We start from the raw sequence: 16111 nt of genomic DNA, 5'->3' as shown, positions 1-16111 counted from the left end.
AAAGATGTTTTATAATTGATTTAAATGAGAATGTTTGCATTCTGGCATCAAAACCAAGAGCAAATTTTCAATTATATTTGTTTCAAAAATTTAAAAAGAAATATAGAGTATATTAATCATCACTAAACTATCAAATTATAATATATATTAAAATTATTGAATTATTTTAATGAATAATGGTTAATGTAAAATATTGAGGTATCGAAATGATATTCCTTTAAAAGAAGTTAAGCTAAGGGTATTTTTATTCATAGGAAAACAAAAAATGTAACATATTAGTACAAGATGATAGATAAAAAGAAAAAATTTGTTAAATAACCGAGAGCTTATCATGTATTTGTGTGTTGACATTTAAAAATAGTAGATTTAGCAAATCTGCTGCGAAGTTTTGTTCGTTTCCTGTTCATGAGTGTAGATCATAGAAAATTTGTCAATATCTTGTCAACAAGCTATGTAAATATCGTGAATAAGCTTAAAATAGTATAATACCTATGTGCTCTCTATCATTTTGCAATTTATGAATGTACAAGTAGGAAACCTGCCATTTCTGATTACAAAAATGACTTTTTCTCGAAAACGGCCCGATAAATTGGGCTTCATTTCAAAATATGTTAAAGTATATTAGTAAGCAAAGAATCATGTTATATCTGTGGGCAATTTTATAGGTGAAAAGTATTAGATGTGAAATATTAAATTTTAACATACTACTTTCGAAGGTTGGATAATGATAAAAGCGCGCCAAATGATGAATGGAATCAAAATTCCTTGAAAACAATGATAGTAATTTTTAATTGAAGATATGAGGAACTTAATCGTAGCTAATTTTCAAATAATACAAATAATATAATTATTCTAGGACTTGTTCAATATGCCCCCTTAAATCTTTAGAATTATATTCATCTGAGAGGCTATTCAAATGAAAATAAGTACCATAAGATTTTTTGAAAAAATTGCGAAATAACGTATTTTTTGCTGGTCTACCTTTATAACAGCTTTAAGGGTGCACCCGTATGTACGTTTATTTGAGAGGAGGAGGATTACCCTCTCAATTTTGAGGGATTCGTTAGTTTATTTTCTCGATGAATATGCAATAAAATTTGATTTTTACCTTATCAATATACTTCATATAATATACACATGTTCATGTAAAAACTTTTTTCCAAAATCCTCAGGAATTAAGGGATTTTTGAATTTTAAGAATTTTTTTCGAATTTTTTCGAAAAAAAAATATTTTCAGAACAGCCTTAACGGCTAAGATTTAGGAACAATGTTAAGTATCAAAAAGAAAGGAGGTCTGATATAGACAACATATATCGTTGAAGGTTGAAAAAATCTCTAATATTTGAGCCCAAAATTTCAAATTTTAATTTTTTGAAAAAAGAGGCCACCCGTATGTACGTTTATTTGAGAGGAGGAGGATTATATTTTTGAAAGGGTGAAACATTATGAATATGTTAATTATATAATAATATGTATTATTATAAAAAGGAAAAAATAAAGCACGTTAAAATTTTTCTTTCTTGATTTTTTACAAAATCTACTTAGAATTATGCAAAATATGACTAAATAATTATAAATTTCAAGTTAAATTTTAATTTTGATAAATAATTTAAATTTCAAAATATCAAGTTCAGTTCGACTATGTATGTAGTAATTCCTCAATAAAGTGCCAAAACCCTATTAAAATATATGAACATTTTCAACATTTTAATGTTTTTATTTAAAAATTTGATGGAATATGAGCTTCAAACAATTATTATGTAAATAAAAATAATTAAATATATGTATTTATTTGTATTACAACCGTAGTAAGTCGATTCTTCCTTTCTTCTACTGAGTTTTGAATTTGATTTCGAATTGGAAAGAGATTCAAAGGGAAAATACTAGCGGATAAAAACTACCTCCATGAAAGGGTCATAATGGAGTCAAGTTGTATTTTTTGATATTTTTTGCTTTTCGAGCCTAAATAGGTAGCCAAGATAATGCCTAAAAATAAGGTTCTCAATTCTGAAGTTTACATGATCCTCTCGTGTGCACCCTTAAAGAATTATTTATAATTCTAATTATCACCATGTTTTCTGAAAAAAGAAAAAAATCTTTCCAAAAAATTGAATCGAACCTGGTTCCTCAACTCATAACAATACAGAATAAAAAATTATCGGTTTTGACTCAATTTTTAAGATATTTATGCTTTTGTCCAACGTGGCTCGATTTTGTCAACTCCATTATATGAGAAACAATGCTATCCATATAATTAAAAATATATTGGTAAAGTTTAATAAGTATTTTAGTTTTGGTGGGATGTAGGTCAAAATCCTATCGTTTAAAGTATTTTATGAAAACCACCGATATTTGCGGTAAATGTTATAAGGATGATAGAGTATTGAGTGCTTTTGTTGAAAATCGATCGTTTGAGAGAAAAAATAGGTTATTTTCTATCACATAACTTGATAATGTTAATAACGCTGAAAGGACAAGTATATTTTTCATGAACTTTAAAAGTTCTGAAAATTTGAATGCAGCAAACAATTTGAGATTTTTTTGACTATGAGAGTCAAGAAAAATTCTAAGAAAGTGAATTTTAGTATCCAGATATACAAGACAAAGATTGGCAAAAAATAGAATCTATATATTACTTTTAAATTGAGCGTTGAAATTTCGGGGAAAAATATAAGAGAAAAATTTATGAGTCGGAAAGAAAAATGTGAAATTAACTGAAGTTATAAATGGATATGTTGAGAGTTGAAAAATCAAGATAAAAAAATTGTTGAATTTGATTTTACCAAAATATATTAAAAATTGAATGAGTGTAGCGGTTTTCAATTTTTAATCTATTTTGAAGAACATATTAGAAATTGTGAGCTGTACAAAATATTTCCCAAATATTTTGTAAAGCTCACAATTATTAATATGTTTTAAAAAATGGAAATAATAATTAAATAAAAATTAAGAAATATAGAATTAAAATAAGTATAATAAAATTTGGATACGAAGAAACCTATTGTAATAAACAGAAATTCATCAAAAGTAACAGCTCTCAATTTTTTGACATTTGTAAATTCTAAATTGAATGAGAAAAATGAAATAATACTAAGCATATTACAATATTCTAGATTTAATTATAATTAGGAAAAGTTAGTTTTGAGAGTACTTTTCATAGGCATATAGAATGAAATCTTCTGAAAAATAATATTCCCACTCATTATATTCGTAAATTTTGAGGTTTATCCTTCGCTTTTAAGATCATTGAATTTGATTTTTATATAAAATAGTTATATATTAGAAAATATTATGAGTTTATATGATATTATTTTTCAGAAGATTTTGTGTTCTTCTTCAAAATTTTATTTTTTTATTAAAAAGAATCTTTACAAAATATACATTTACTTTAATTAATATTTAAAAACGTGCTCTATCAAAAGTTCCAAAAATTCAATATTTTAGCTTTTCTGAAGTGTCACTTTTGATGAATTTCTGTTTACAACACTATATTCAAATATGAATGAGAAATAATTGAATAATTTGAATAGAAGTAAAATTGAGATCATAGAAAAAGCGAAAATGAGTATAATAAAATTTTGGGAGATATTGAAATATTGTGAATAAGATCACTTCATTTTAATAATGTGGATTGGGTTTTTATTACATACTTTAAGTAAAGATCCGAAAAGAAAGGAATTAATATATAAGAAGAAAAATATATTAAATGAGCCTAAAGAAAATCAAACAAAAGTTATCGAGAGTGTTCTTTACAACGATGGCAAAGGAGTAACTTCAGGCATTTCATACCCAGCCAAAATCATACTCAATAAAAACTTAACAATTACAAAGACATATTATCTCTTTGCAACAGAAAGCAACGCTTCCAACGCCAATGTCACTAGCGTCAAAACATCACAAAATGTTATCAATGCAACAGCCGTAAATAGCACAAACAAGACAGAATTGACTTTCCAAGTTAACGCTCCAGAGGATTATAATAAGACAAAGTTACTTGTTGTTGTTGAGTTCGCCCCCAATAATACATCCGAGTTAGGTACCTGTAATGTTAGCTTTTTACCTAAAATTTCTGTTAACCTATCATCATCAAAGCTTTATAAGAAAGCCAAAGATTCTTTTGATCTTCCGATTTCTATTAATTATTATGGAAAACCACCTAATAATTACACTCTCAAATATGTTAAAATGAAAACTGAACCTGCAAATGCTTCTGGTTATACTTCTCTACTCAACTCTTCAGTTTCGGGATCCCAAACCAAGTATAACATTACTCTTCCTGACTCTATTAATTCTTCTAATTCTTATCCATTTTATATCGCTTTAATCAAAGAAAATGAAATTGTATCCAAAGTTACTGTTCCGAATATTATTTATTGTGCTATTCCTAAAGTTGATAATCTGACAGATACTATTAATACAACAGGTTATAAATACACTGCTGAACAGCCAATCAAACTTTCATTCAACGCTGTTGCAGCTGTTAATGCTACTGAAGCTTCTCCTAAATATAAACTTGGTAATTCTGAACCCGTTAATGCAACATTGACCCAGAAAGAAGGAAATCTTTATGAATTTACGATTACAGCTCCTTCAGATATTTCTGAAGACTCAAAGGTTAACATTACAGTTTCTATCACAGATCCAGCTGGTCAAACTGCTAACTCTTCTGAACTTCAAATTTCTCTTGGAAAGTCTCCATATTTATCTGCACCAACTGTTGTTGCTGAAAATCATACAGAACCATTCAAGGCCGGTGAATATATTCCAGTTAAAGTTACATTCCAACACTTTGAGGCAAAGACAGGAAGCTTCCAATATAGATTCTATACAGATCAGGAATGGATAGATCTCCCAGACGACAATGTAACTGAAGTAGAAACCCCATCTGCAATTAAGAAATTACATGCCGACGAAGGCAAGAAATATCTACTCAACATTCCAGCTCCAAAGTATGAAGATATCAAAAAAGATGGAACAGTTAAACTTCAAATTAGGTTAGCTCGATCCAATGATCAAGCTCAATCCAATATCATTGAAACAGAGGTTTCACTTCAGAAACAACAATACGTTGCACCAACACCTGAAAATAGTGGACTTACTGGTGGACAGAAGGCTGGTATTGTTATTGGCGTTCTTCTTGCTGTTATCATTATTATTCTCATCATCTACTTCGTTTTCCGCAGGAAACCATCTAAGGTTAAATCATCATCTGATATCCAAGATGATTCCGGCTCCGGTGTTAATGTGTAATTTAATTTAATATAATATTTATTTTGATATATTTTTTAGTTTAACTTTTTTTCTTTGATAAATATTTTATTTTATATTTTAAACCCTTTATTTTTTAATTAAATCATGTCTTGTAAATCAAATTACAACATGGCAAACTTTTGATTCGATATATATAGTTTACGTAACAAGTGATAGCTCCATTAGAAAGCTGAGTTTTGAAAATTACAATACATAGCATATCATTTCCAGACTTTCCCACTTTATTTTTTTTTTATTTTTTTAAATGTTTCGCAATTTCAGGATCCTTTTCCCCTTTAACTTTCTTAAATGCGTAATTTTTTTTTCTATCTGACAACTGGCTTGAAAGATCATTGAAAATGCCATATAAACAATTTCATTTTTTTTTTCGACTTTTTTTTATAAATAAACAAAATAAATATACAAATAAAATTATTTCTTAATTATTTTGTCATATTTGACAATTATATCCTGTCTCAAAGTATCCAAATCCGCAAACTGTGTTGCGTATCTCGAAGTGTCTTCGTCGTACGGCTTAATTACATCAGCCCTATCCAAGAACATCATCAAATGAAACGCGAGAGCTTTGTATTTTATCTGCATCAAAATTGCCAAAGCAGGATGGAAATCTCTTATTGATATGAACAGCAACAAAGCGTTCATTGCATTTCCAGTATCCAAGAAGTGGTGGGCGGCTCTTCTCAACAAACTCTTCGACTCATTCGAAAACTCTTCCAATTTGCAGACTTCGACAGAATCTTCCCATCTTCCGTTGTCCTGAAGATATCTCGCGGCAGAAAGATTAGCGCCAGCTAAATGCATCAATATACAGCCTTCTATAAATCTGTGCTGTGCAAAAAGTGGAACAGCGGTTGTTATCAAAAATTCTGTCACGTTTTGTGGCAAAATTTTATCTTCGTAACCGAGAAGCAACGCCGAACAAATGCTTGCCACTATTGTGAACTCGCTTTTGTTGGAGAGACTCTTGAAAACTTCGACAGCTCCTCTTCTATCACCCATTCTGAACTTGAATAACAAGTTGAAAATGGCAGAAATCGGAGTATCTGCAGGAGAAAACAGAGAAGATTGAATCCTCAACGCGGAAACAACTTCTTCTTTCCCTCCAAACATGGAATGTCGTGCTTGCAACCTCGGACCTCCCAAACTACGTGAAACACACTTCCAAATAATGGAATCAGTTGGAAATCCATGGTCATTAGCTATCTCAGCTATTTGAAGTGCTTCTGACCATGTTCCTGTAGTAGGATTCGTTAATAATTGCTCACCCATAAGCTCTAACCGTTGCTGGGCGGTTTTTAGCGGTTTTAAGAGGGCAGGTGAAGTGATTCTTTTTACAGATCTCCAGTCTCTTGCAATAACGAATTTCACGGCTTCGTCATTGAGCGGGGAGACGAGGACGAGTCCATTTCCTGTTACAGCGAATGAGGAAACAGAAAAAGGACAACTTTCCACTTTTTCAAGTGAAAAACCAAATTTTCCGTCTCTCGCGTGTACGTACAATCCGCTGGATGATCTCTCGAACTCTATCCTGTCTATGTCGATGAAAGGAGAGTATGTTTGCTTCGATGTACCGAAAGCAAAGTCGTAAAACATAATTACGCCGTCTGTGTCAGCAGTTATGATGCAATCGCCTTTCCAAGCAAGACAAGTTGTCCTGGAGTTCTCCCGTGAGTTACGCAGCCTCAGAACAGGCATCTGTGCTATGCCGTTCTTGTATGTGTAGACTTGGATTTCTCCGGTAGATAATAATACGGCGAAATTGGGAGTATCGCCTTGGAAACATGTTGCTGGTATTCTGGATACTTGGACTGCAACAGCGGTGATGGATGTTTGAAGAGTCATCGGCTTTTGTTTGACATCATAAAAAATACCAAGGTCGTATTTGCCGTGGACGAAAACGCCGAGCTCCTCTGAACATATTAGGTCTGTGGCAGGGCCAAGGCGAGTGTGGATTGGAATAACTTGGCGCTTGGGAAGATTTATTGATCCACACTCGGTTTTTGAGTACCACAGAAGGACATCTTTGGTAAGGAACTTGATCTTTTCAATGGATGTGCTGGATGCAAGGTAGTTCTGTGTGTATTTCCCTTCTGAAACGTCTGCGAAAATTATCTTTCCGGTTGGAGTGCCGAAAGCAAGGATTCCGTCGTAGAAATCGTAACAGGTTGGTATCTGTGGTATAATTTGAGACTGCGCGATGACGTAAGGTATATCATCTTTTATGGCAAACATAACTAAGCCATTTGATGGAGAGAACGCGATGTATCGCTCGGGAAGTGCACGGTTACATGCAGCGGATAGTGGTAAATACTTCGATTTTAAGTCAAACAGCTCTCTTTTCAATTTTATTGTTCCTGATTTTGTAAAAATGTAGTCTTCGTTACAGATATAGATACTGAGTGACGAGTCTTGACCATAAACTGCAATTTCGTTGTCATTTGTTAAAGAAGGAAGCAGTTTATGGAAAGATGATTGGGATGATTCATCGATTACAAGATTTCGGCCAGATTTGGTCGCTATGTTAAACGTAAGTATTTTTCCTTCAAGCATAATTAATAAAATATTACTAATATGGGGATGATGTTGAATTTCTACGATTTTTTCTGATTTATCTAAAGTATGGGATTGAGATTGAGATGTTGGAGCCTGCTTGGCATTCTTTGACGTGATAATTGTAAAGGATGGACCATTAGAATATAGAATTGCAGTGAATATATCTGAACTATTAACAGCCATCCTTGTATATGTACCAGGAACATCTATCTTCCAAAGTATTCGTGAGTTTTTCGCTTGATCTTCAGCTTCATACGGCCAAAAATCGATACTATAAATTGTATTTGGTTCTGCAAAGCCTAAAACGATTTTACCGGACCATTGAAGCTCCGATACATACTGAGCTTCAGATACTTGACGAGTGATTCCGAGTGTAAGACCTGATTCACAATCCCATAACAAAACTCTTCCGCAATCGTCTGAAATTGCAAGATAAGGTAGCTCATAGTGGAATTTAAGGCAAGTTATGTTAGAATTTAGAATTTCAATGGATCGTAAGAAAGAAATATCATTTTTAGTAGTTTTATAGAGATAAATTGTGCCTTTACCGGCTAATGCAAGTAGCCCACATGCTCCCCAGTCCATGCTCCCTGTGTTGAACACTTTACTAGGTGGACAAAGTGAAGCAAATCGTATCTTAGCTTTATTAAAAGGATTCGCTTGCATTTTTTTTATAAATTGATATCGTCAAAAATTTTAATTCTACAATGTTTTAAATATATTAATATTTAGCTGTACAGAATCAAATCACATCTACTTGTCATAGCGAAATTCTCATTTTTTAATGTCTTTGGAAGAATTCCAGAACTTAGGGAAAACAATTCTTGGATTAAATGATTCCAACCAGATCCCGTATGGTGTAGGCTTCCAAGATGTTAAAGAAATCATAAAATTAGTTGAAAATAATGAATATAAAGATGAAAATTTAGATGTAACTTTAGGAATTGTCGCTTCAATACCAATATATCTACTAGAAAATGTCAATAAAATTCAAAAACAAGATATCGATGCTCTAATTCATTGCTTTATCCAAAATTTCGAAAAATTTACGAACAAACTTGTAATTCAGCATATTTATGAGGCATTTACCATTGTATCTCATTCAACTAAGAGCAGTCTAAGTATAATTCTCGAATATATTCGTTCCGAAAATAATAAGAATAATATCCTTAAAATGTTTCTACTGTTAGCATATATAGATGAAATATCAATACAATCTGCAGAGGATTCTACAATATTTATACACATAATCATGGATAATTTTCAATACGCAACATTGGCTCAACAAACACAACTAATTACACAATTATGCTCATTTGCACTATCTCTAGAAAACTTTGAGTGCCATAGGCAGTTAATTGACTTCATTTTTGGTTATATTATTACAATGATCAATAATGAACCAAAATTTATCTCAGATATTGTTTATACATTTAGTAAGATCTTATTATCATTAGAAATGACCATTCCGGAGCTTAAATTTTACGTTCCTGATTGTTTAACTCAATATTTGAATTCATTAGCTGATTTATCTCTTGAAGACAGACTAAAAGTCATTCCAAACCTTGCAATATCATTCACACTCATGAATCCAGACATTTATAAGGATTTGTTGACAAATATTGTTTCAGATTTTTCCCAGATTGAGAATTACCTTCCTGATAGTCATTTTGCAGACCACATTAACAGTAGTCAGTTTTATGAAGACCAATTGGCCGCAATTTGGGACATTTTACGACCATTATTAGATGATTCGAAATTGGCTTCATCTGCAGCCTTCTTTTCAGCTGTGTTTTGTGATGCACTATCTTCTTTATCTGAAAATGTTCCTTCATTCATAAGTTCTAGGTTATCAACGTTATTAATGTTCGAAAACACGAACAAACCCATGATAATCTTAGCATTTGGCCTCATATCAGATCATATTGATCCTCTTATGCTTGAAAAAGAGTATATTTCCAACATTTTTGCTGCATCTCAAACGAGTGTTGAAGCTTTTAAGGCCACAAAGAAAACGTTAAAGGTTCTGATGAACCATGATAAAATTGATGGCTCAAAGATCGTTGAAGAAATCGATAATTTGGGAGAATTTAATTTAGATTTCACAAAAGACATATTTTCAATACTAGAATACTTAATATTTGTATCGGATAAGGTTGCTGTAACAAAAACAAGTCGTTTGGTTTTATCTTATATTCAGAATGAAAATTCACCTCCAATTGTGAAAATGCATGCAATAGGTTTACTTCCTATCTTCCTGAAATCGGAATGCCCTGATATTTTTGTTAATCTCGTTATGATTGGCGTAAATAAGACATTTGAAATCATTCAGCAGGAAATTACACCAGAAATTGCTCCACTTCTGCGATTCATTGCATGTGGATTTGTTAATAATAAGATTACTGATGTAGAAACCTTCATTTTACCATTAAATCAGACATTTTTAGATATTTGTGTCTGTGAAGACGAGAAATCATCAATTATTGCAATGGAATCACTCAGTATGATATGTGAAAAGGACAAAAGCCTTGATTTTCCAATTGAAATTATTATGGAAAATTTAATTTCATTTTCTGTTCGTAGGATTGTTGCAAGTATCAATGCATTCAGCCATTTAATAGGATATTACAATGAGGGCCAAGATAAAATGATTTTTTATCAAATTATTGAGGTCGCTGTCAAAAACAAAGAGAAAGAGATCATCAAAGCAGCGTTTAACTACTTCATAGAGGTCATAATTGCATATCCGAATGATTTTATCCCAGATATTGAAAAGATTATCATTTTAACTTTCATTGGAAGACTTCCTTATTACAATAGCCTTCCATTTTACGAATATGAGTCAGATGATGTTGATATATACGATCTTATTAGGGAAATGATCCAAAATAAGGATGAAAAAATAATTTGTTTCATTTTAAAGATTTTCCCTATAACAACAGATATCGAAAAGATCGGATCATTGATTGTTGAGTCCATTAAAAACGATTTGATCCAAAGAGAAAGGTTTAATGAACTAATTTCAATGACATTAGACTTATTAAAGGTAAATAGTGATGATATAGACATTGTCACATGCTTAATTGACATTCTTGATAGTTTATGGACTGCTTCTGATGAATCCCTTGAAACAACTCCGATATTAAATACATTATTTGATGTATTTAACGAAATTATTGAAGAAGAGAATGAATTTACTCCAATCCCACCATTTGTATTGAAGTTATTACCGAAATCTCCTCCAAATTCCCTTGATTTCGACACAGTCCACTCAATGCTTGAATTTATTTCCCAAAAAGAGATAGAATGGGACTATCCAGACTTAGTTAGAGATTTGATACTGATATACAACTCTAACATGCATTCAAACAAGTTCTTTTATCTAGATATTGCTCTTGCTTTGACTTCATTCGTAACAATGTCTAATGATGACTTGGAAGAATTGGGATTCAAACAGAAACTGATAAAAGAAGCAAAGGAATGTTTGAAATCTCTGATTCTAGATAACGAATACGTCTCATCAAATGTCTTCGATTTCTTTAGCGGTAAACCAGAAGAAAAAGCTATCTTGAATGATATAATAAATGAATAAATGCTTTATCTATTTCTTAACTTATTTAATTATTACATCTTATTTTCAATGAATAATCTTCATATTTACAAGTTGTAGAATGAAAGATAAAAAGTATTCAAAAGTTTAAATAAATAAATACTTTATTTGTCTATTTTTGTCATTTTTTAATAGAAAAATTGAAATGATTCCAAGTAGGAGATCTTGAACCATTTATTATCCTACTTTTTTTATTTTCTCATTCATTTACATTTATCCACATTAGATAAATATTAGATTTCATGATAATATCTGCTGCAATTCTATTGATATCAGTTGGAATACATGGATTTATTACTGGTCTACCATAAAAAGTCTTTTTTGAATATTCACAAATAACATATATTTTTTTTGTATATAAATATACAGAAAAAAAAAAAAAAAAAGGTAGTGGGGCCTCCAGGCACTTCGTGCCCTCTAGCCCTGAAGATGTTTAGTATAACTTTGTCCGGACAAGTAAGGGTCTATCGTCGCTACAGGAAAAGTTACGGGCGTTCCAAGGAAGTATACTTTGAGAAGCCTTTTCTCCCTTTTAAAACAAGATAGGACGGTTATTTTACAAAACTGATAACACTTTGACCGAGTAGTTTTTTGTGCTGAACAAATAGTGTCATATAAACATCTGTCAAAAACCGCTTTTTAACTTCACTTAAAATGCCACGTAAGCTACGTAAGAATATACGTAAGAGGAAGAGAGCATTGAAACATCCAATAGTAAAACTGACACCACAACAACAGTTGCAACAACAAATGATGAATGACCCCACTATGTTGCAACAAATGTCAAGCAACCCTATGCTTTTAAACCGAGTTATTGGTGCACAGAGTGGAGGTTTAAGAGCGGCACTTTTAGCGAAAATGGCAGGCTATGGTGGAGCTGCAGACGGAACAGCTTATAACCCTCAAAGTCAAATGAATTTGAGTTCACTCAAAAATCAAATAACAGATGTCAAAAAGTCAAACATAGACATACAGAAACAAATAGGTGAAAACGAAAAGAAACTAGAATATGACAGACACACAAAGAAACTCAATGAGTTAAACGTAGAGAAAAAGAAGAAAGAAGAACAACTGAAAGAACTAAGTACAGAGGAATATGCGAAAAAAGTGTCAGAAAAAGCAGCAGAAGTAGCAAAAATGGAACAAGATGTTGTAAATTTGAAAAACCATACTACTCAATATAAAGTACTGAAAGATGAAGAGATAAACAAAAAGCCCTGAGACATATATGGATAGCGATGAGTATAAAAAAGAAGTTGAAGCAAATGTAAAGGCAGAAAAACTTTTACAGTTGCAAACCAAACCGTACAGTATGAAAACTTAGCACAAGAAAGTAAAAATAACGACGCAGCCATGCAAAAGGCAATGAAAAAGCGCAGAATATATAAAAGCTAACAATGACTGGTTAGATGCCCAAGCCGACGCTAAAGCAGCCCAACTTATAGGGTCAATAAGGACAAAAATACAAGCGGATGAAGACAGTTTCAAATGAAGCTTTAATGAATGCTGACTTAAGAAACGCCTTCGAAGCTCTTCATAGTAAGGTGAAACTAGTGAACGACTTCTCATCTGGAAAGAAACTGAAGTCTGAAGGTTTCGACAACGAGTTAAGAGAAGTAGCACCAAAATATGACGAAAATAACAGATGCAGCAACGAGACAGGCAGTTCAAAGTGCCTATGACGCCGTTAGAGCAACTGTTGTGGAAAGTCAAGAAAAAGAGTTACAAACAGACCAAAACAGACCTAGTAAATGCTTTCTTAAAAACGAAAAGTCAGGTAGGACATTATGCTGCAGATGGAACATATGTGCCAGCTGGTGGAACTTATAACCAGCTGGTGGAACTTATTATACTAGCTAGTGGAATATATACCACCAAACCCTCCAAGAGAAGCACCTGCACCAGGACTACCTAAAACATTTACATCGTCACATGGACACAGACACAGGCATGCACCAAAACCACACACAACCAACACAAAACCAGCACAACAACCAACAGTTCAAAACCTGCACCAACAACAACCAGCACACAACCAACAGTTCAAACCTCCACAACCAGCACAGCAACCAACAGTTCAAAACCCTGCACAACAACAACCACAAACAGAGCAAGGACATAAAAGAAGTAGAGAACAAGGAAACCAAGAATTCTTAAAAATGCTTAAAGAAGACTATGGTTACCCAGATACTCTTGACTTTAGTGACAGATATAAAGAAGCTATTAGAAAGTTCAAGGAAGGAAATACTGACCCGAACCTATTTAGCTTTATGGCTCAGCACCAAATGGGATATAATTTCAAACCTGGAAAATACAAGCTCGCTAAGGGATATGATTTAATAGCATATCATCCAAATGACATGAACGAATTTACTCCGAGATATTTGGTGTCAGAGCTAAATGACAATTCAACTTCTTCATGAAACGCGTAAAAAATAGAGACGGAACGAAAGAAGAAAGGTTTATGAGCGGATGACTTAGATAGGGAACTTGTTGAAAACGGTCTCGGAATATATGAAATGCCAGCAGATGAGGTACAAGAAACTCCACAGGAAGAAGTTCAGATACAACCAGACATGGAAGAAATAGTTCAGCAACAACAGCTAGAAGAGCCTGAAGGAAACGAACAAGTCCCTCCTTTGGAAACTAACTTCACAGAACTAGATGAAGATTTGGAACAGCCGAAAAATCTTGACCCTCAACAAGAGTATGAGGTGAATATGGAATCTTTCCAAGAGTCTAAAAAAAATTCGGCTGACATAGTAGAAGAATATCGAAAAATGTTTGCCGACATACAAAAGACTCCAACACCAGATGAAAATATTCAGCATAGAATGGAAGTACTGAAAGAAAATGTACACAAATACAACAACCCTTTTTACTTACGACCATATAACGTTCAATCTTTGGCTGAACTCGGTGAAAATAAAAGGTTAAATTTCAACAAAACATATAGAAATGAAACATTGTTTAAAGTTCATTCAGAACCTAACCAATATGGAAACAAACCTACTTTTGTTTCTGCAGACTATGGAACTACAATGAGATGGGGTCATAAAGCTAACCCGGATAGGTGGTTCATAAACTTACAACCACAATTCCAAGAAGTTGTAGACGCAATGGAAGTGAATGGTGAACCAGATATAGCTGGTATTTTCAGCGCGGCTTTAATGCCATTGAAAGATATGAAACATGCAGATATTTTGGACCAGTATGAAATGAACATGGCTGATGGAAATATAACACCTGACGTTCTAGAACATTTATCTCAAAGAACTACACAGAACCATAGAGATGGTATATTTGGTGAAGAGTTTAGAAAGAAAGTTAGGGAGAGAGAAGGAAGAGAACCTATTGTACATGACCTTGCAAACGAAAGTTTACAAAATGTCATAAAAACTTACTTTGCAGACAATGAACCGAGAAGGGATGAATATTTAAGAAAACTCAAATGGACAGTACCAAATGAAATGTTAGTATTGAAAAACATGTTCCTTGACAAAATAAAACCAACTACAGAAATAAATGACGCAAGACTGAAACATTGGGTAAAAGCTTTCCCATTCACAAAAGATATAATTGGTAACATGGAAAGAAAACCAGAATGGCTACAAAAACATATATTTGGAAACGAGCTTATTCCATATGGACAAGCTCTGTTTGAAGAGCTTGAACCGGAAACTCAGGAAAGAGTCATGCAAACAATACGCGAAGACTCAAATACAAACTATGACAAACTCTTTCTAGGATATAGGTTACCTGAGATGGGCGACCAGAGCCCAAAGGCAAAAAGGACATGGGAAATTTACAACATACTAGGTGAACATGAGGCAAAGATGCAACAACTTGAAGCAGAGGGCAAGTTACCAAAAGCGACACCAAAGAAGAAGAGAAGAGTAGAACAAAGTGAAAGTAGTGAAGAAGTAACTTCATCTAGTGAAAGTAGTGGCAATGAAGGAAAAAGAAGAGTTAAAAACTCAGCCAGGAAGAAAGTAAAGCTTGGTCCACGTGGGTTCTATTATGACACATAAATCCAACTATTCTATATTTTTACCCATATGAAATGTACGCCGCTCAGAATATAACGCCAACAGTTTTGGATGCCATGAATGAAATGTTTCCGAATGGTATAACGAATGCGACAATGCCATTAGAAGGTCAGAAATAGTTCCTGGAACTTACGAATATACAACTGCTGTTTCTTATGGAAACGTAGGTGAGTTTGGAGAAGGTTCTTCAACAACAGTAGATATTGCTTGCGACAGGTTTCATATTATTTCTATTGACAACTCATTCTTATACGTGGAACACGACATTGAATAAACCTTCTGCCAAGTTGTCTGACAAGAAAGGTTGCAATGGAATTTTCTATGTCGGATACCAATATGCTCCAGAAGTTTTCATGGATATAAGATATATTCTAACTCTGACTTAGTTCAAACAGTAACATGGGCAAACTATGAATGGTTCGCTTTGAGAAACTCAGTACAACCACAAGCTAGAGAACAAACAGACCAGTATGCAACTATTGAGAAAATAAGAAGACTTGACCCTAACGTTCCAGGAGTTTATGTTAACCTTTCTGGTTCAGATGGAAATGCTGTCACTAAAGTAAAACTGAAACTTAGAGTTCCTTTGTCATCTTTCCTCATCTTCAGGTTTTTAAGATACTTGCCA

General features: G+C 32.9%; 5 protein-coding genes across 5 annotated transcripts, besides 4 other annotated features; 4 read left to right on the top strand and 1 right to left on the bottom strand.

Annotated features, from left to right (window-relative positions):
* Nucleotides 1–998: 998 nt before the first annotated feature.
* Nucleotides 999–2039: a mobile genetic element.
* A 965-nt stretch (nucleotides 2040–3004) lies between these two features.
* Nucleotides 3005–3041: a mobile genetic element.
* Nucleotides 3042–3448: 407 nt separating this feature from the next.
* Nucleotides 3449–3486: a mobile genetic element.
* Nucleotides 3487–3624: 138 nt separating this feature from the next.
* TVAGG3_0394540 (uncharacterized protein) lies at nucleotides 3625–5250 on the top strand (the record flags this gene model as incomplete). The annotated part of the gene is made up of 1 exon (XM_001292150.2): nucleotides 3625–5250. One exon carries the CDS (start codon nucleotides 3625–3627, stop codon nucleotides 5248–5250), a length of 1626 nt encoding a protein of 541 aa, XP_001292151.2.
* Nucleotides 5251–5682: 432 nt separating this feature from the next.
* On the bottom strand, nucleotides 5683–8409 carry TVAGG3_0394530 (WD repeat-containing protein 11 family; the record flags this gene model as incomplete). The annotated part of the gene is made up of 1 exon (XM_001280266.2): nucleotides 5683–8409. One exon carries the CDS (start codon nucleotides 8407–8409, stop codon nucleotides 5683–5685), a length of 2727 nt encoding a protein of 908 aa, XP_001280267.2.
* Nucleotides 8410–9283: 874 nt separating this feature from the next.
* Nucleotides 9284–11416, top strand: TVAGG3_0394520 (armadillo (ARM) repeat-containing protein family; the record flags this gene model as incomplete). The annotated part of the gene is made up of 1 exon (XM_001324009.2): nucleotides 9284–11416. One exon carries the CDS (start codon nucleotides 9284–9286, stop codon nucleotides 11414–11416), a length of 2133 nt encoding a protein of 710 aa, XP_001324044.2.
* Nucleotides 11417–11804: 388 nt separating this feature from the next.
* Nucleotides 11805–16111: part of a mobile genetic element that runs on past the window's edge.
* On the top strand, nucleotides 14215–14747 carry TVAGG3_0394510 (protein of unknown function, DUF4106 family; the record flags this gene model as incomplete). Its single annotated transcript, XM_051232426.1, has 1 exon — nucleotides 14215–14747. A coding segment is annotated over one exon (533 nt), but the record flags the coding sequence as incomplete, so codon positions are not given.
* Nucleotides 14905–15465, top strand: TVAGG3_0394500 (protein of unknown function, DUF4106 family; the record flags this gene model as incomplete). Its single annotated transcript, XM_051232425.1, has 1 exon — nucleotides 14905–15465. The coding sequence occupies one exon, from the start codon at nucleotides 14905–14907 to the stop codon at nucleotides 15463–15465; it is 561 nt and encodes a 186-aa protein (XP_051102155.1).

This window comes from Trichomonas vaginalis, chromosome V (genome assembly GCF_026262505.1).
Source record: "Trichomonas vaginalis G3 chromosome V, whole genome shotgun sequence".
NCBI classification, from domain to species: domain Eukaryota; phylum Parabasalia; order Trichomonadida; family Trichomonadidae; genus Trichomonas; species Trichomonas vaginalis.
This window is presented reverse-complemented; position numbering and strand designations above follow the sequence as displayed.